This window comes from Mirounga leonina, unplaced genomic scaffold (genome assembly GCF_011800145.1).
Source record: "Mirounga leonina isolate KUSES-001 unplaced genomic scaffold, KU_Mleo_1.0 Mir_353, whole genome shotgun sequence".
Lineage (NCBI taxonomy): Eukaryota > Metazoa > Chordata > Mammalia > Carnivora > Phocidae > Mirounga > Mirounga leonina.
The window spans coordinates 1913999-1934334 of NW_023270699.1; the positions used below are offsets into that span (position 1 = coordinate 1913999).

The 20336-nt window shown below is 47.6% G+C and overlaps 1 protein-coding gene across 1 annotated transcript in view; it reads left to right on the plus strand.

Annotated features, from left to right (window-relative positions):
* TSPEAR (thrombospondin type laminin G domain and EAR repeats) overlaps positions 1–20336 on the plus strand; it is a 64423-nt gene that overhangs the window by 3768 nt on the left and 40319 nt on the right. The window contains exons 2-3 of the mRNA XM_035029972.1: positions 1062–1116; positions 7687–7907. Of these exons, the coding sequence (XP_034885863.1) occupies positions 1062–1116; positions 7687–7907 (276 nt within the window). The remainder of the gene's footprint in view (positions 1–1061; positions 1117–7686; positions 7908–20336) is intronic.

Consider the following 20336-nt stretch of genomic DNA (forward strand, 5'->3'; position numbering starts at 1 on the left):
TCTAGGTGCTGAGCATTTGGACTTCCACATCCTGCAGCCTGAGGCCACTATAGCCGGATTCATCCTCTGTTCCTGTTCTCACTCGCCAGGAGGACGTGAGATAAGGGAACATGGAAAGCTGGCTGGATTTCAGAGATAATCATGCCTGGCAGGAGGGAGTGGTGTTTTTATTACAAAGGTCCCTGGGGGCAGGGACTGGCGCTTCATCTTTGCCTCTCCCACCTCTCAGCTCCTGGCAGAGGAGACTAAGAGGTGGCATTTTGAATCATTAGACACAAGTTCTATGGGTGGGACCCTGGGGGCAGCTGAGCATCCTGTCCCGGGAAGAGCTCAGATCAAACCCTCTTGTCCCCGTGCCAGCCCTGCGGTCTGCATTATGCATGCACTGTCTTTCGCCTCCTGAATGTCCACATGCCCAGTGAGGTCAGGTGCTTGTTATACCTAATGAACAGCATTCACGAAAGGAGAGAAAAGAAGGTTCTGGTTTTGAGTTGGCAAGTGTGGGTCCAGCAAGTGGACTTGTTCCCAGACTGTGTGTGGATTTTTCTGTGCCAGCTGATTAAGGCACCCCGCCGGATGTCCTATTGCCGATTTACATAAGGTGAACTTAACATCGTCTGTGTACTAGCCACATGGATCTTACTCAAGAGTCCTGCTTAGCCAGCCCTGGCAGCCTGCATTTCTGTAGGCAAACACATATCCTCCCACAGGCTCATGTGGGAAGCTAATAGTCGACCTAAAACATGCCCAGCACTGGGCTGACTGCATCATGAGGGATGGGCCATCCATTTCCAGGTCAGTCACTGTGAAGCTGTCCATTTCTGGGGAGCAACTTCAGCCTGCTGGACAGTATTTCCAGTCCCTCCTGCACCCTACAAGACAGGAGGATACCAACCCCTATTGCTGATGAGGACACTGAGCCTCAGAAAGGCCCATGACAAAAGTTGCAGGACATAGTGCATCCCAGGAGAGCTGGGAGCAAAGGTCACAGTCCTTGCTATACCATCTGCTTGGCCCTTTGGGCAGTGTTGTGCACTCTGAGAACCCTTTGACTTTGGCAGGTGACTGAAGTGGACGAGTATGGATTTAAAAGCATTGATGTGTGTAGAAGGTTTAGTGAGGGCTGGCCACAGAGCACTCTATTATGCCTTTGAGAGGTGATTCTTGGTGTCGCTGCTATTTTGGCGCCTCCCTGAGGCTTCAGTGGCTTAATTGCCACACTGCCTTTGCCTTCCCAAGGCTTCAGATGCATCCATGCTGCAGCCCCGGAGAGTCCAGGAGTTCTGCTCAAAGCCCCGTGTGCCAATCTGTTCCACATTCCATGACTTCCTTTAAAACAAGTTAAGAAAAGCAGGTTTGAACACACAAAAGGGACATGAGTTATTTTCCCATGCATGCTCTATCTTTACATTGTTTTCTTATTTCCTTTTTTTAACCAGTATAGTAGGAGAAAAATGATCTCTTTCTGACCTGTATTGACTTGAGCATTTTGTCGTATGTGAGCCCTTTGGGTTTCTTCTTTTTTTAGGTTGCCTTTTTTTTTTTTTTTGAGGATTGTTCTTATATTTTCCTTGTTGGTTTTCAGGAGGTCCCTGTTCCTTCTGTACCTTTCATGGTATGGCAAACATCTTTCTCATTCTGTCCTGGGACTACTGGCCTTCCGCATTGTGTCCCTCCTGAGCAGATGTTCTTGTTTTGATGTGAGCAAGTGTAATGACTTCTCATAGTTTGTGTTTACTGAGCTTGTTTGGGGAATCATCTGTACCCCAAAGTCACAGAGATGGCTCCCAACCCTCCCTCTAACTTGGAAGTTTCACCATTCATCCCTCCTGGAGGGGTGAGCTGTATATCCCGTTTAGGGAAGAGTTCAGTCCGGTTTTGTCCACACAGACACCCAGCTTTGCCATCACTCCCCCAACAACCCCTCCCTCCCCACTGATCTGCGTGGACTACTGACCATGGGTGTTCAAGTTCTCCATCTCTTCTCTCTATGGGTCCACCTGCCTCTTCTTGGGCCTAAACTGGCCTGTTTTGTGATGATGGCTATACATTCAGTCTTACTGTCCCATAGAGCAACACTTATAATACCCTAACCTAAATTCCTAGAAATAAACTCCTCCTGGGCCCTGGGCACACAATTTAAATCAATGAAATCCACAGGGTAAGGGGGATTTTCTTGGCCATTTAGTTCTGTTCCCTTTCCACCCCAGTGGTAGAGCCCCTTCTTGGAGACCATCTAGAGTGCAGAATCCACCTGGCTGAGGGGCTGTGCCTCACACCTGCACCCCCAGCCAAGGCAGGTGGCTTCTTCCGAATAACCTGGGTCTTGATGGGCTCCAGTATAGAAAGTCTTCCCAGGGAACAGTTCTGGGGCACGAAGACCCTGGCTCCTGGTCAAAAATCCTACGCGTGATCTATCAGGCCCAGCCAAGGGCAATCACAAAGGCTTCACCTGGCGGAGGGCATGAGACAGCCCTGCCACACACCAGGCTTGGGATGCTGCCAGGGCACTGCCATCCTGGGGGAACTGCAGCAGGGACCCAGGCCCACCAGCCCCCCTTGGAGGCCCATCTGCATTTGTAGCCCTGGCACCTCCATCAGAGGCCTCCTTGTAGGATGCCTGGAACCTACTCCCCCCACCCTGCTTTGACTCAGTACCTGGTACTTTTCCACGCCCAGCCCTCCCTCCTCCTCCTTCCTGGGCCACAGGGCTCATCAGCCCATGAGAGGCTTTTGTCCTGGGCTCCTGGGCATGACCCCCACCACATGCTCTTCTGTGGGGGGTGGGGGTTCAGTGCTTCCTGTGGCTTTAGTCTCTTGCTCATACTGTTGCAGTAGGCGATTGAAGTCTTCACCACTTCTGCCAGTGTGGCTTGCTGCTGTAATTGGCTCCCCCTCAGCTGGGTCCCTGGCAGGGGAAGTCACTACCATCCCATCTTACAGATGAGCAAACTGAGGCTCTGAGAACCTCAGTGAGTCAGTTATGGGCCAGACCTTAAGACCTTGAGGCTGGTTTAGGACCTTACGTGTAGCCAGTTTTGAGTTCGTGTATTTGTGGCTCCCACCACATCTCTGCTGAATGGTAAGGACCTTGAGGACAAAAGCTATCTCTGAAGCTGCCCTTTCTTTCTTTCTTTTTTTTTTTTTTTAAGATTTTATTTATTCATTCGAGGCACAGAGATAGAGATAGAGAGAGAGAGAGCATGAGCAGGGGGAGAGGCAGAGGGAGAGGGAGAAGCAGGCTCCCTGCTGAGCCAGGAGCCGGACGTGGGACTCAATCCCAGGACCCCGGGATCATGACTTGAGCCGAAGGCAGACGCTCAACAATCTGAGCCACCCAGGCGCCCCTGAAACTGCCCTTTCAAGAAGCCTTTGCAGAATAAACAGAGACCACCTAAATGAGAAGAAGCAAAGGCTGTTTATTCCAAGTTGGCTGTAATAGGGGGTCCCCCACCAGCACCGGGTTTGGCAGAGACTCAAAGCAGGGGAGGGAGAAAACTTCTAGTGGAAAAAGAGAGGCTCGGGGGGGGGCACACGGGGACTGTGGTGTGGGGAAGCTGCAGATAGCTACCTCAAGGCGGGGTTGCCCACGTGACTGGTTAGGGGTTAGGGAAGGGGCCCGTCATTGGCCAAGTCCCTGCTGTTTGGTTTCCAGGCTGGCTGGTGTGGAGGCCACCGGGCAGATGGCTCGGCCAGGGTCTGCTCGTGTATACAGCCTCTCGGTGTGAATATAGCCGCTGCACTGAACGTGTGTCTAACTGATTAGAGTTCATTTGCAGAGCTTCATCACTGCGTGCGCTCTGACCATCTTGCGGTGGCTCTGACTTTTGTAGACTTGGTCACTCCTCATCCCTGCATCCAGCAGGAAGGTTTCCAGGGAGGTACAAAACTCTCTGCCCGTGTTAACCTTGGAAACCCTCCAACTGTGTGTGCAGACTGCAGACAAGGCGTAGGTGGAGAACCGGATGCCGACGACTGAGCATCTGTCAGAGCAAAGCCTGCTCGTCTGCATGGGCTGGAAGGGCAGGGTGGGGCGGGGGGAGGACAACCAGGAAGGGGCTCTTCAATCAAACAATGGAGGGAGAGGCTCTCCCTGGGATTAGCCAGATTCGGGGTTCCCCTGCTGCTAATGCACCCTGATTGCCTGTGCCCGGGGCTCAGCCAGGCTGCAGCATGTTCTGGGTGCTGGCAGCCTCTCTGGGGGTAGACCTGCGTGTCCTGAATGAGGGGCCAGACCCTGGTGGGGCCTCAGCTGAAACCACCGGCCGGTCCCAGTGTCTCTCAGCGTTTTGAGGGTGAATTTAGGGCCCAGTGTTTACTTAGAGCCTCACACGCTCCAGGGACCCCGACCACACACAACCCCACAGTGCTGGCCAGCCCGAGGGCTCGTCACAGTTGGTCCGGTGCACAGGCTCTCCCCCGAGATGCCCGTGCCCTCCCTAGAGTTGGTCTGGGACCCTGTGCGGACACACACAGCTGCCTCGGGGGTGACCGCCGCCCTTGGAGGGACAGACCCTTCTCCCACGAGCGCCCCCACGGTTGCTCCACGGAGCGGCTGCGTTCAGTGCACACTCAAGTGTCCCGTCTCCGAGCTCTCTGCGTGCACTTCGTCACACATAAATAGTGACGCCAATGCGAATACACTGCCCCTCCTCACAGCGCCTCCCAGAGGTCATCGGACGGTGTCCTCCCGACATTGTTCAGGGCCCCTCCCGCCCCACCGGCCCCCACGCTGTGCACACGCTTCCACCTGACCGAGATCAGCAGTGTGCCCGACGCGGGCCGCTCACCCCCTGCCGCTAGCCATTCCTCCACCAGAGCGTGGGCACGTCCACGTCCTTGTCCTCTCCCGAAGGACCTCAGTGTCCCCTGCTGTGCCCAAGCCTTGCTGCTGACCTGCTCTGTACCCGGCAGCCGGTCCCTGGGGACGGGCAGGTGTGACCTCGGCGGTGCTCCTCGGCTGCCGTTGGCCAGGCCGGGCGGGTCCGCAGCCTCCAGTGCACTCGCTGCCCGGGGCTCCTGTCCTGTGAGTCCCTGGGGACACAGCCCTGCCAGGTTTCCTGTTGGGGGCGTTTATTAGGTAGCGAGCGTCTAGCTCAGTGCTGGCCGTGCTGATTCCTCCGCCGTGCCCCCGGGGCCTGACGGCGCTCAGCCCACCCCCTCCCATGCGGCCTCCCTGCAGCCTGCTCAGGACCGGTCTTTCCCGGACTCCTGACCACACGCCTGCGGCTCACTTTAGATGCTGTCTTGTCATTTCTTCTCTGCACCTGGGTGCCTGTCCTCGGCACTCCTGTTTCACAGACAGTTTTCTTTCCTAAATCCCCTTGATTTAAGGGAGGAAAATGTGCTCTACCTTCTGCTTTGTGACTCGCTTGTCCTCGTCCCTGGCCACCTTCACCCCCGCAGGGAGCGGCAGCTGAAGGGGCAGGCCTGGCCGAGGGTGGGGGGCAGGGGCTCCCAGCTCTGCGGGCCCTGTCCTGGGAGAGGGGTGGGAAGCGCTGTGGAGAGTCCGTCTGCTGACCAGCAAAGGCCCTCGTGTCTCAGAACCCCTCTCTGCCCCGGGGATGGCCACCTGCCATTCTCATGCTGCTGCCCGACTCTGGGCTTCTTGCAAAAATCAGGTGGTTGTCCTCAATGTCAGCCACAGTCCTTATTGCTTCAAGGAAGATCGCTGGTTTGACCCCTAAGGAGGGTGTCCCTGGGATTTCTGGATCCTTCTGTGGGCTGCCTGAGAGCTGTGGGCCAGAGTCTGCCTGAGCCCCTGGGGTCTGGTCCAACGTGACTGCCGCGGCGGCCACGTGACCCGGGCCCCTGAGGGGGCGCGATGCTCCCTGGCCTCGTTGAGAAGGGGCTCTCCTCTCTGACTGGTCACCTGCTGTCCTTGCCCACATTCGGAGAGCGGAGGGCTGGGTGCCTTGACTCTGCCCTCTGATGAAGGCCTTAGGGGTCTTCCCAGGGGCGGGGACTCAGTCACATCCTCTGTGCCGCACCAGCCTGGGTCAGGTGTGGAGGGGATGAACTTAGCACGCAGGGCGCCTGCAGGCTGGCAGACGCCCCCAGATATTAGCATCTGTCATGGCCAGTGAGGTGGGGGGTTGGAGCCGACACCGGCAGGACAGGGTGCCCGGTCCACCGGGCCAGCCAGCGTCTCTACCTGTCCGGGATGGCTGTGGTTCTCTGGGTTTTGCTGGTGGCGGTGACCCTGCTTTGAAGAGCGTTTGCCTTGGTAAACCACACGGACCAGTCAATGGCTGACCGAATTTCCTCCTATTGGAGCCTACCATTAACCCGAAGCGGCGATGTGCGCTCCCGGGAGAGAGTCCGGATTCCCGGGCCCAGCACCTGCATGCTACAAGCCACTCCCGCTTTGGGGCCGGTCACCGTCTGCCCACAGCCTCCCCGTGAGCGGCGCACACGCACCTCCACGCCACGGGCCTCCCCTCGAGGCTCTCAGCCTGTCGCTGCAGACACGGCCGCGTTCGAACCCTTCTCTGGCTGGGCACTAGCTTTCCCTGGACTGTCCCCTGCCACTTGCTACCCGGTTCACTTCAGTTGGGCAGATATTCATTTAGCAACTACTGTATGCACTTCTGGGAATACGGGAATACGGTCCCGGACGGGCCGCACACTCGGGAAAGGACACAGGCCACTATGCCCCAGACCAATGAAACGTGGTACGTGCCACGAGCCTTGCTAGGCTGTCACAGCACAGGAAGCCCTTGAGGACCCTGGTCATAGGTCTCTTGTCCAGGGAGGCTGCCCCATCCTGGAAGGGCTCCTCGAATCAAGGGACCTTGGCTCCTGTTGGGAGGGAGGGTGGGATGTCCATGACAGACCACACTGGGCCTCAGGTCAGCCTCCACTGGGATCACCACAGGGCCTGCCGACCCTGCTGACCGAGCCCTGTGGGGGACCGACTGTCCCCCTTGTCAGACCCAGGCCCCGGGAGGGCCCCTGGGCCCGAGGGAAATGGCGCTGGGAAAGGCTAATTCATTCCTGCGTGCCTGGTCATTTACCCCAGGCCACAGCCAGGCATGGGGTGGCTGGATCGGCCAGGGTCCAGGCGGTGGCCCTGGGCTCTGCCCCAAGCCAGCACCTCCCTTCCAGGAGCCGGGCCCCACGAGCTGGTCCAGAAACAGCCCCTCTGGCCACAGACGCTACCATTTTCCTTTCCTATCATCTGGCCTCAGCTGAGGCCAGGCCCGCCCGTCAGCTATGTTCGATGACCTTGAACTGCAGGGCAGTTTCTCCAGGGGCATATCTGCCTCTCTGTGGTGTGTCGGAGGAGCGGTGCCCAGTTCCAGGGTGGCTTGCCGGTCACGCCAGAGGACCCACCCTTCCACAGCACGGGGGACATGCATCACGGAGCCCCACTGAGAGCATGAGGCATGCTACGCTTGGTGGTCCCTGGACTGGGGGAGCCTGGCTCCCGCTTGCGTGCACTCCCTGGGGCCACGGCTGGGACCCATCCTTCCTCTCTCCCCCTCGCACGCCCAGCATAGCGCGTGGCCATCGACTGGGAAATAGCGTGCCACGAAATGTGCTTGTGTAGCTCCTTCTGGGCAAAACCCGGGGTGGGGTGCGGTCTGCAGGTGCGTCGTTGACCCTTGGGGCCTCAGTTTCCCCACTGGTAAAGGGGAAACTCATCGGGGCCCGCTTAACCCACCTGTGGTTTCCCTGACACAGACCTGCGCCCCCTGGACATCCTGGCAGAGGCCATCCCTCCACACAGCGCTGCGGGTGGAATCAGGGTAACGCAGGCCCACGGCGTTCGAGGACTCCAGCTCTCAGCCGCCGCTCCCCACGCCTTGAGCTTCCCTGCGTCGAGGATTTTCTTCCGATGTGACCTCTTCCCTGAAGAATTTTCGATTGTCATAACCTTGAAAGTTCCCAATCTTCCCCCGAAGGTCAGTGACGCTCTTTACTCCTGTTCCTGCATTACATCCTTACCGCCCGAGCACGCGGCCAGCCACCGCTCCCGGGCTCCAGGGTCTCTTTGGGGTCAAGAACAGCCGTCCTGATAGGTAGTGAGGTCCCCATCACAGTGAGTGTGCAGGCAGAGCTCTGGGACCATTTGGTAGGTGTTTGTACCGGTGATTCCTGCAACCATAATTTTTCCGGTGGGCTGACCTGTCAAAGGCTAGGGATAATGCTTAGAGTTCCTAGTTTGACATCTTTCCCCGGGAAAGTAGGCAACCAAATAACAAGAGCACGCCCTTTGGGGTCTGATTACCTGTGATTTGCAGTCCCGTCCACCCCATACGCAGCTAACATTCCCATCCCCCCACTCAGCTGGACGCCCCTGAAGGTGAGGGCCCACGGTGCCCATCGCTGCTTCCCCGTGGGGCCGGGACAGTGCCCGTCACGGTGTGTGACCGAGTCAGAGCCCTCAGTTAAGGAAGGAAAGCTCTTCTGCCCTAATCCGGACCGTCCTTGTTGGTTTGCTCTGGGGAAGGCGATGCTGCCCTCCGTGCCCTGTGGACATCTGCTCTCGAAAGCCCTCTCGTTCGTGCCCTCGACTCCGCTGAGTTCGCTGTTCCAGTCGCTGCGTTTCCTCTGTCCTGTAATTTCCATTTTCTTCTGTCTTATATAAATTCCATTTCTCAGCCTAAAGCCTCCATCTTATCAGCTACTGTCCTGAGCACAACTCTAGTGTTTGGTCACAAGGACTCCCTTCTGTGGACGACTTCCACGTGTGTCCCGCCCACGGACTAGCTCTGCTGTCCCCTTCTTCTTTCTCTTTTCTACCACGCTCAGCGGTGCTCATGCAGAACCGATGTTTCAGGAACATCTTTTACCCCAGGGCCTCCACAGAGGGTATTAAATGCAGCGCATGTGGTGCACATGTTCTATCCCGGAGGGAACACTGCCCAGGGGACTCAAATTATATCACTCGGGAAGCATCTTTTATACAAGTGGCTTTATTTCTGTTGTTTTGAACCCATTTTGTCAATGAAACAACACTGGCCTTATTTAAATAAACGTATGATAATTTTAGAAACATATCTTATACCCGTGCATTTACAGAATGTATTGAATGAAGGACAATGTGGTGAAACCCTCCTGCATGTAAATAACACTGTGGATTTTCGCATGCATATAAGGGCTATTCTAAGAAACGTTTCTATACATGTGCCACCAAGGAGTGGTGTTTTTTTAAGTTCTTATTTAAATTCCAGTTAGTTACGTACAGTGTAGTATTAGTTTCAGATGAACAATGTAGTGATTCAGCACTGCCGTACATCAGGACAAGTGCACTCCTGACTCCCCATCCCCTATTTCCCCCATCCCCCTGCCCACCTCCCCTCCGGTGACCACCAGTGTGTTCTCTAGAGTTGAGTCTGTTTCTCTCTCTCTTTTTTTTTGTCCCTTTGCTCATTCGTTTTGTTTCTTAAATTCCACATATGATTGAGATCATATGGTATTTGTCTTCCTCTGATTGACTTATTTCACTTAGCATAATAATCTCTAGCTCCATCCATGTCCTTGCAAATGGCAAGATTTCATTCCTTTTTAAGGCTGAGTACTATTCCATTGTGTATATATGACATCTTTATCTACTCATTAGTCAACGGACACTTGGACTGTTTCCATAGTTTGGCTACTGTTGAAAATGCTCTATAAACATAGCTGCACATGCATCCCTTCAAATCAGTGTTTTTGTATTTGGGGGGTAAATAGTAGTACAATTGCTGGGTCGTATGGTAGCTCTATTTTTAACCTTTTGAGGAACCTCCGTACTGTTTTCCAGAGTGGCTGCACCAGCTTGCATTCCCACCAACAGTGCACGAGGGTTCCCCCTTTCTCCGCATCCTCGCCAACACCTGTTGTTTCCCGTGCTGTTAATTTTAGCCATTCTTTTTTTTTTTTAAAGATTTTATTTATTTATTTGACAGAGAGAGACAGCGAGAGAGGGAACATAAGCAGGGGGAGTGGGAGAGAGAGAAGCAGGCTCCCAAGGAGCAGGGAGCCCGATGTGGGACTCGATCCCAGGACCCTGGGATCATGACCTGAGCCGAAGGCAGACGCTTAACGACTGAGCCACCCAGGCGCCCCAATTTTAGCCATTCTGACAGGTGTGAGATGGTATCTCATTGAGGTTTTGATTTATATTTCCCTGACGCCAAGGGATGTTGAGCATCTTTTTATGTGTCTGTTGGCCATTTGGATGTCTTCTTTGGAGGAATGTCTGTTCATGTCTTCTGCCCATTTTTCGATTGAATTATTTGTTTTTTTGGGTGTCGAGTTTTACAAGTTCTTTATAGATTTTGGATACTAACCCTTTATCTGATATGTCATTTGCAAGTATCTTCTCTCATTCTGTAGGTTGCCTTTAGTTTTATTGTTGTTTTCTTTGTTGTACAGAAGCTTTTTATTTTGATGAAGTCCCAATAGTTTATTTTCACTTTTGTTTTCTTTGCCTCAGGAGAAATATCTAGAAACATGCTGGTTTGGCAGATGTCAGAGAAATTACCGCCCATGTTCTCTTCCAGGATTTTTATGGTTTCAGGTCTCACATTTAGGTCTTTCATCCATTTTGAATTTATTTTTGTGTATGGTGTAAGAAAATGGTCCAGTTTCATTCTTCTGCATGTGGCTGTCCAGTTTTCCCAGGACCATTTGTTGAAAAGACTGTATTTTTTCCATTGGATATTCTTTCCTGCTTTGTCAAAGATCAGTTGGCCATAGAGTTGAGGGTCCATTTCTGGGCTCTCTCTTCTGTTCCATTGATCCATGTGTCTGTTTTTGTGCCAGTACCATACTGTCTTGATGATGACAGCTTTGTAATACAGCTTGAAGTCTGGAATCGTCATGCCTCTAGCTTAGCTTTTCTTTTTCAGAGTTGCTTTGGCTTTTTGGGGTCTTCTGTGGTTCCATACAAATATTAGGATTATTTGTTCCAGCTCTGTGAAAAATGCTTTTGCTATTTTGATAGGGATTGTATAAAATGTGTATATTGCTTTGGGTAGTATAGACATATTAACGATATTTGTTCTTCCAATCCATGAGCATGGAATGTGTTTACCATTTCTTTGTGTCATCTTTACTTTCTTTCATAAGTATTCTATAGTTTTCAGATCTTTTGCCTCTTTGGTTAGGTTTATTCCTAGGTATCTTATTGTTTTTGGTGCAATTGTAAATGGGACTGATTCCTTGGTTTCCCTTTCTGCTACTTCATTATTAGTGTATAGAAATGCAAGAGATTTCTGTACATTGATTTTGTATCCTGCCACTTTACTGAATTCATGAATCAGTTCTAGCAGTTTTTTGGTAGAGTCTTTTAGGTTTTCTAAAGTGTCATATTGTCTGCAAATAGTGGAAGTTTGACTTCTTCTTTGCTATTTGGATGCCTTTTCTTTCTTTTTGTTGTCTGATTACTGAGGCTAGGACTTCCAGTAATATGTTGAATAACAATGTTGAGAGTGTGTTCCTGACCTTAGGGGAAAAGCTCTCAGTTTTTCCCCATTGAGGATGATGTTCACCGTGGTTTTTTCATATATGGCCTTTACTATGTTGAAGTATGTTCCCTCTAAACCTATTTTGTTGAAGGTTTTTATCATGAATGGGTGTTGTACTTTGTCAAATGCTTTTTCTGTGTCTCTTGAAATGATCACATGATTCTTATCATTTCTCTTATTGGTGTGCTGTATCATGTTGATTGATTTGCAAATATTGAACCATCCTTTATATTGAATAAATCCCACTTGATCGTGGTGAATGATTTTTTTTCATGTTTTATGGGTTTGATTTGCTAGTGTCTTGTTGAGAATTTTTGCATCCATATTCATCAGGGAGATGATCCATAATTCTTTTAGTGGGGTCTTTATCTGGTTTGGTATCAGGGTAATGCTGGCCTCATAGAATGAATTTGGAAGTTTTCCTTCCTTTTCTATCTATTGGAGTAGTTTGAGAAGAACAGGTATTAACTCTTCTTTAAACGTCTGATAGAATTCCCTTGGGAAGCCATCTGACCCAGGACTTTTGTTTGTTGGAAGTTTTTTTGATTATTGATTCAATATCTTTGCTGGTTATGGGTCTATTCAAGTTTTCTATTTCTTCCTGTTTCAGTTTTGGTAATTTGTTTATTTCTAGGAATTTATCCATTTCTTCCAGGTGTTGATTTGTTAGTATATAGTTTTTCATAATATTCTCTTACGATTGTTTGTCTTTCTGTGGTGTTGCTTGTGATCTCTCCTTTTTCATTCATGATTTTGTTTATTTTAGTTCTTTCTCTTTTCTTTTCCTTTTTTTTAAGATTTTTAAAATTTATTTGACACAGAGAGAGCACAAGCAGGGGGAGCGGCAGGCAGAGGGAGAAGCAGGCTCCCTGCTGAGCAGAGAGCCCAACATGGGCTCGATCCCAGGACCCTGAGATCATGACCTGAGCCAAAGGCAGACACTTAACTGACTGAGCCACCCAGGCGCCCGATCCTTTCTCTTTTCTTTTTGATAAGTCCGACTAGGGGCCTATCAATTTTATTAATTCTTTCAAAGAACCAGCTTTTAGTTTAGCTGGCTTTAGGCTTTATTTGCTGTTCCTTTTCTAGCTCCTTAGGTGTAAAGTTAGGTTGTGTATTTGAGACTTTTCTTGTTTCTTTTTTTTTTTTTAAAGATTTTATTTATTTATTTGACAGAGAGATAGCGAGAGCAGGAACACAAGCAGGGGGAGTGGGAGAGGGAGAAGCAGGCTTCCTGCCAAGCAGGGAGCCCGATGTGGGACTCGATCCCAGGACCCTGGGATCATGACCTGAGCTGAAGGCAGATGCTTAACGACTGAGCCACCCAGGCGCCCAAGACTTTTCTTGTTTCTTGAGAAAGGCTTGTATTGCTATATACTTCCCTCTTAGAACCACCTTTGCTGCATCCCAAAAGTTCTGAACTGGTGTGTTCTCATTTTCATTTGCTTCCATGTATTTTTTTATTTCTTTAATTTCCTGGTTAACCCATTCATCCTTTAGCAGGATGTTCTTTAACCTCCATGTATTTGTGGTCTTTCCAAATTTTTTCTTGTGTTTGACTTCAAGTGTCATAGTGTTTTGGTCTGAGAATATGCATGGTATGATCTCAATCTTTTGGTACCAGTTGAGACCTGATTTGTGACATAGTATGTGATTTACTCTGGAGAATGTTCCACGTGCAGTCAAGAACAATGTGTATTCTGCTGCTTTAGGATGAAATGTTCTAAATATATCATTAAGTCCATCTGGTCCAGTGTATCATTCAAAGCCCCTTGTTTCCTTGTTGATCTTCTGCTTCGATGATGTGTCCATTGCTGTGAGTGGGGTGTTAGAGTCCCCTACTATTATTGTATTATTATCAATGAGTTTCTTTGTGTTTATTATTAACTGTTGTATATATTTGGATGCTCCCAAGTTAGGGGCATAAATATTTACAGTTGCTAGATCTTCTTGATGGATTGTCCCCTTTATTATGACATAGTGTCCTTCATCTCTTGTTGCAGTCTTTGTTTTAAAGTCTATCTTGTCCCATCTAAGTATTACTACTCCAGCTTTCTTTCGACGTCCTTTTGCATGATAGATGTTTCTCCATCTCCTCACTTTCTGCAGGTGTTTTTAGGCCTAAAATGGGTCTCTTGTAGGCAGCGCTCAGTGATTTTTTAACAGCTTGATTGAGCTATGACTCACATACCACACAATTCCCTATTTAAGGTGTGCTATTCAGTGATGTTCAGTGTATCCAGCTTCTGTGAAGCTTTCACTGTGGGCAGTTTGCAATTTGCCACCACTTTAGGAGGAAGCCCTGTGCCCTTCAGCTACCCCACCCCTGCACCAGCAACAACTAGTTTACTTTCTGTCTCATTGGTTTGCCTACTCTGGACATTTCATATAAATGGAATACATTCACATATATATGGTCTTGCTCCTGGCTTCTTTTATGTAGTGTGTCTTCAAGGTTCATCTGTGTGAAAGCGCTCATCAGTACTTCATTCCTTTCTATGGCTAAATAACGTTCAACTATATGGACATACTGCAGTTTGTTTATCCATTCATCAGCGATGGACATTTGGGTCATTTCTACCTTTTGGCTACAGTGATAGTACATGATTATAAACATTCATGTACATGATTTTGTGTAGACATATATTTTTAATTCTCTTGGGCATATACTTAGGTGTGGAATTGCTGGGTCATATGGTAACTCTATGATTAACTTCTTTTATAAGCAGGGAGCAGAGGGAAAGGGAGAAAGAGAATCTTAAGCAGGCTCCATGCAGCACAGAGCCCAACATGGGGCTTGGTCTCACAACCCTGAGACCATGACCTGAGCTGAAATCAAGAGTCAGATGCTTAACTGACTGAGCCACCCAGGCGCCCCTCTATGACTAACTTTTTAGGACCTGCCAGACTGTTTGCCAAGGTAGCTGCACCATCTTGCAATTTCTCCACATCCTTGTCAACACTTCTTATGACCTGATTTTTTATTCTAGCTGTCTTCATGGGCAGTAAGTGGCATCTCACTGGGGCCTTGATTTGCATTCCCTGATGAATAATGATGTGTGTTTTTTTCATGTGTGTGTTGGCTGTTTGTCTTTTTGTAGAAATATCTATTCAAGTCCTTTGCCCAGTTTTAATTGGATTATTTCCTTTTTTTATTGTGGAGTTATAAATTCTCTGTGTATTTCAAATAGAAGCCCCTTATCACATATATGATTTGCAAATATTTCCCCCCATTCTGTAGGTTGTCTTTTCACCTTGGCAGTGTCCTTTTTTTAAAAATTTTATTATTTTATGTTATTCACCATACAATACATCATTAGTTTTTGATGTGGTGGTAATGTCCTTTGAAGCATAAAACCTTTTAATTTTGATGAAGTCAGATTTATCTTTTTTTTTTTTATTTTCTTGCTTATACTTTCAGTGTCATAGCTTAAAATCCATTGCCAAATGTGAGGTCACGAAAATCTACCCCAATGTTTACTTCTAAGAATTTTATAGCTTTAGTAATTTTATTTTGGTCTTTGGTCCATGTGAGTTAATTTTTGTACGTGGTGAGAAGTAGGGGTCCACTTCCTTCTTTTGCACGTGGATGTCCAGTGGTCCCAGCATCCTTTGTTGAAGAGACTATTCTTTCCCTATTGAAAGAAAGGGAATCCCTTTCTTAATCCCTTGTTGAAATCAATTGACTATAGATATATGGGTTTATTTCCGGACTCTCAATTGTATTCCACTGATAAATGAATAAATACCAATTTATTGTCTAACCTTATGCCAACGGCACACTGTCTTGATGACTAGCTTTGTAGTAAATTTTGAAATTGAGGAATGCAAGTCTTCCAAATTTGCTCTTATTCAAGATTGTTTTGGCTTATTCTGCATTCCTTGCAATTCCATATTAATTTTAACATCAACTTGTCAATTTGTACTAAGAAGTCGCTTGGATTCTGATAGGGATTGCATAAATACGTAAATGGGAGATTACTGCCATGCTCACGTGTCAGCTCTTCTCATCCTTGAACAGAGATGTTTTCCCACAGATTTAGATTTTCTTTAACAAAACAAAAATGATGTTCTATAGCTTTCAGAGCACTAGTTTTGCAGTTATCTTGTTCCTAAGTATTTATTCATTTTATCTAATTTATATAAGTTATTGGCATACAGTTGTTCATAGCATTTCTCTGTAATCCTTTTTATTTCTGTGAGGCTGACATCAGTGACCCTTCTTTCATTTCAGATTCTCATCATTTGAGTCTTCTCCTTCTCTTTCTCTCTTTTTCATGATCAGTGTAGCTAAAGTGTTATCAATTTTATTGATTTTTTCAAAGAGCCTGTTTTATTGATTTTTCTCTATTGTTTTTCTATTCTCTGTTTCACTTATTTGTGCCCTTTTCTTTATTATTTCCTTCCTTCTGCTTGTCTGCAGTGTGGAAGTTTAAGTTATTGATTTGAGACCTTTCTTCTTTCTTAATATATGTACTTACTAGCTATAAGTCTCTAAGAAGTGTTTTAGCTGTATCCTGTAAGTTTTGGTACTTTGTTCTTCATTTTCTTTCATTTAAAAGTATTTTATGATTTCCCTTTTGATTCTTCTTTGACCTTTTGGTTATTTAGGAGTGTGCTGTTTAATTTATGAATCCCAATTTTTTTCTGTTACTAATTTCTAACTTCACTCCAGTGTGATTAGAGAACATACTTTGTGTTCCTCCATTGTGGTCAGAGAACATACTTAGTGTTCTATCCATTTTAACACATTGGGGTTTGTTTTACAGCTTAGCCTATGTTCTATCCTAGAGGATATGCTGTGCGCATTTCTGAAGCAGGATATTCTGCTGTTGTTGGCTGAGGTGTCTGACAGATGTCTGTGAGGTCTTGCTGGTTTATAGTGCCGTTCCTTGTGTCCTGGATCTTCTCTCCAGTTGTTCCATCCATTGTTGAAATTGGGATATTGAAGAGACTATTCTTTCCCTATTGAAAGAAAGGGAATCCCTTTCTTAATCCCTTGTTGAAATCAATTGACTATAGATATATGGGTTTATTTCCGGACTCTATTCCGGAAATAATAATTTATTATTCAACTAATATTCAACTAATATTATTGTTTATTTTTTCCTTTATGTCTGTCAGCTTTTGCTTTGTGTATTTTGGTGCTGTTATTATTTGCATATATGTTTAGAATTATTACATATTCTTCATGGATTGACATTTTTATTATTAAAAATGTCGCTCTTTGTCTCTAGTAACAATTTTTGTTTTGAAGTCTACTTTATCTGGTGTTAGTAAAATATTAACATTTTATTATGGCTGCTGTTTCCATGATATATCTTTTTCTATCCTTTTACTTTCAATCTAGCTCTATCTTCTACTCTAGAGTGTGTCTCCTGTAATGAGTGTATAGTTTAATCTCAATTTTATCCAGTCTAACAATCTTCCCTTCGGTTGTATTAATTAATTCACAATTAATGTTATTATTGATACATAGTTGATCCTCATTATTCGTGGATTTTGCATTTGCAACTTCACTTGCTCACTAAAATTGATTTGTAACCTCAAAGTCAATACTCACTGTGCCTTCACAGTCCTTCATGGACATGCATAGAGCAGCAAACATTGGGTGTCCCCACACGCGGGTTCCCAACTGAGGTCAAACAGCTCCACCTCTTGTTTCAGCTCATGCTGCAAACAAGTATCTTGTGCTGTCTATTTAGTGCCACATTTTCCATGCTCTTGTGCTTCTTATTGGTGATGTCACTGTTTGAAATGGTATCCTAAGTGCAAGAAGGCTGTGATGTGCCTCACAGGGAAAATACATGTGTTAAATAAGCTTCGTTCAGGAGTGAGTTATGTTGCTATTGGGAAGTGACTTCAGTGTTAAAGCGTCAGCAATGAATATTAAGTATTCACTGTGAAATAATAATGTATATTGACATATATATATATATATAATTAAAAATATATATGCCTCTGTCCCTCGTTCTTGCTAATATTTGGTCTTTGACCCTAGTTCCTGACATCAAGTTCCTAAATCCCTTGGAACTTCCTGGGTGGTAGGAATGATTTTTGTTATAACGAGGTGATTCTTAGTGGCTTCAGGATGGGGGCTGCTCACCAGAAAGACCAAGCTTTGATTAGAAGCTTGGTGCTTTCAGCCCCATCCCCATCCTCGGGAAAGAGGAGAGGGGCTAGAAATTGAGTTAATAATCAATCATGCCTGCATGATGAAGCCTCCGTAAAAATCCCAAATGTATGGAATTCTGAGAACTTCTATTTTGGTGAACATGTCCACATGCCAGGAGGGTGGCGCACCCCAATCCCACGGGGAGAGAAGCTCCTTTGCTCAGGACCCCTACAGACCTCACTCTCCATATCCCTCCATGTGGCTGTTTGTCTGTATCCTAAAAATATCCCTTGCAATAAGTCAGCAAAAGGAAGTCAGCTCTTTTCCTGGGTTCTGTGAGCTGCTTTAGCAAAATATGGAACCCACGGAGGAGTTCATAGGAACCTGTGATTTGTAGCTGAGTCAGACAGAAGTTGTGGGTAACTGGGCATCTACTGCTGGCATCTTAAGTGGGGCCAATCACATGGGTCTGAGCTCTTAACCTGGGGTTCTGCACTAGGTTAGTGTCGGAATAAAACTGAATTGTGGGACCCCAGCGGGTGTTAGAGAGCTGGTTGGTGGGAAAAACCCACACACCTGGTGTCAGAAGCATTACATGTGAAGGAAGACACTGCGTTTTTCCTAGGCACACATAAAAGGAGGCTCTGTATTGATCGGTTGATGAAAATGGGACCAGGGCACACAGGAAGCTAACTCTCGTCCCCCTAGGAGACATGGGTCAATATTTGCTAATCCAGCGTGTGAGGTGGTTTTCCGTAACACGGTTGCAGCCAGTGGTGTGAATGGGCAGCAGTTGGATCTTGCCGGTGGCTTCACTATCTTGCTTCCTCTGTGTCTCATGTCTTTTTTGTGTGTGTTCCTCTCGTCCTCCTTTGGTGCACTCTTTTGCACTTAGCGAATATTTTCTTAAGCAGCATTTTTATTTCTTTAATGATTTCTCACTATTTTTTTTTTAGTTTTTCTTAGTTTTGCTCTGGGGCTTCCATATGTTTATTTTAACTTAGCAGAATCCACTTCCAATTTACACTAAGTCAGTTCCAGTGATGTAAAAACATGCTCCTTTTTGTACAGAGCTCCATCCTCTTCTTGTCCCTTCATGGTCTTGCTGTACATATACTCCACTTGTCAATGTTAAAAACCCCTCAATATATTGTTATAATTATTACCTAATATGCTTTTATGACTTCTAAAAAGCTGAGAGGAGACAGGAAAGCAAGTATTATACTTATAGCTTTTGTTCTCCTCGCCTTTTTATCGTTTCTGGTTCCCTTCACACGTTCCTGTGGATCCGAGTTGCCATCTGTGGTCATTTCCTCCGCCCGACACAGCTTTGCTCCCATCCGCCTCCCTTGTATTGTCTAATACATCACATCACACCACAGGCCCTGCAATGCAGTACGTGCATCCTGTTGTAGGCAGCTCTTTAGTCAGAGAAGCAAATGACATAAGACTCAATGAAGGAGAAAAACACGGTCCGCACCTTCTGTTGTAATCACATGACCACCTTGACTGGCGTGCTTCGCGTCCTCCTGTGGATCAGAATTCCCGACTGGGGTCGCTTACTTTCAGCCTGAGAGACTCCCCTCAGTGCGTCTTATAAGGTGGGTCTTCCAACATCAAAATCCCTCAGTTTTTATTTATCTGGGAATGTATTTGGACTCATTTGTAGAAAATAACCTTGTTGGATGGAGGATTCCTGATTGACAACTTATTTGGAGTGCATTGAGCTTCCTGGATGTGTAGATTAAAGTTTTTCAATAGATTTGGAAGGTTTTAAGCCATTAGTCTTTGAGAGAATAACATTTCTCCACTGAGGACTGACTATCATGTGGCCCCCAGGACACCCCCCAGTCCCACCCATCAGAGGACAGTGAGGCTTTCAACCCTGAATCCCACTGGCCCCCAACAAGCCCTTGATGGAACCCTGCAGCTCAGAGCATCACCAAGGGCCTTGCCTTTGCCCCTTCAGAGACTTGGCAGAGTATAGTGGCCAAGTGTCCATGAGGACATGAGGGACCATGCCAGATGCTGTGTACTCACCAGGTCTCAGGTGTGGAACCAAGCACTGGGGCATGAAGCAATGAAGCAAATGCATTGCCCATCGTGGTCATGCCTACTGTGCTAGCCTGCATCCACGACTGTGGCCCCTTCTGTGAGCCAGTGTCTGTTCCCAGGACACTTTCTTCACACCTGCCCCGAACTCACTCCTGGGAGACATGTGGCCCATCAACACCACTACAACCAGCAACATCAACCCACGAAGTGCATCCTGCCCCAAGACCAGGCTGGCTGAGCATCGTCAGCCCTGTCCACAGCTGGGCATCTCTCCCTTTGCTCGGAGCACAAATTCTAGGATTGCTCTATCCTCATCCCTTCCCTTGGGTTAGAAGGGCACCCCCGCCCCCACCATGGGATGGAACACAGACTGTCACTTTCAGAAAATCACCTGATTTCTGTGGTCTCTACGAAAGCATCAGAGCACTTCTACTGTCTTTCCTTTGGGGACAAACACAGGTCAGGATAGCCTGAACTCCACTCAGGAGCCTCACAAGCCAGCGGCATTCAGACAGTGACCCAGCACCGGGAAGAGAGCACAACACTAAACACCAACAAGGAAGGAAAGGCTTCACTGAGCCTGTTGTTGGGACAACACACACTCATGGGGGGTATAAAAGCCAGCAGCCTGAGCACCTCACACACACTCATACACACACACACACGCACACCCTCCTCCAGCCCCACCGCCCCCGCCATGGCCGCGT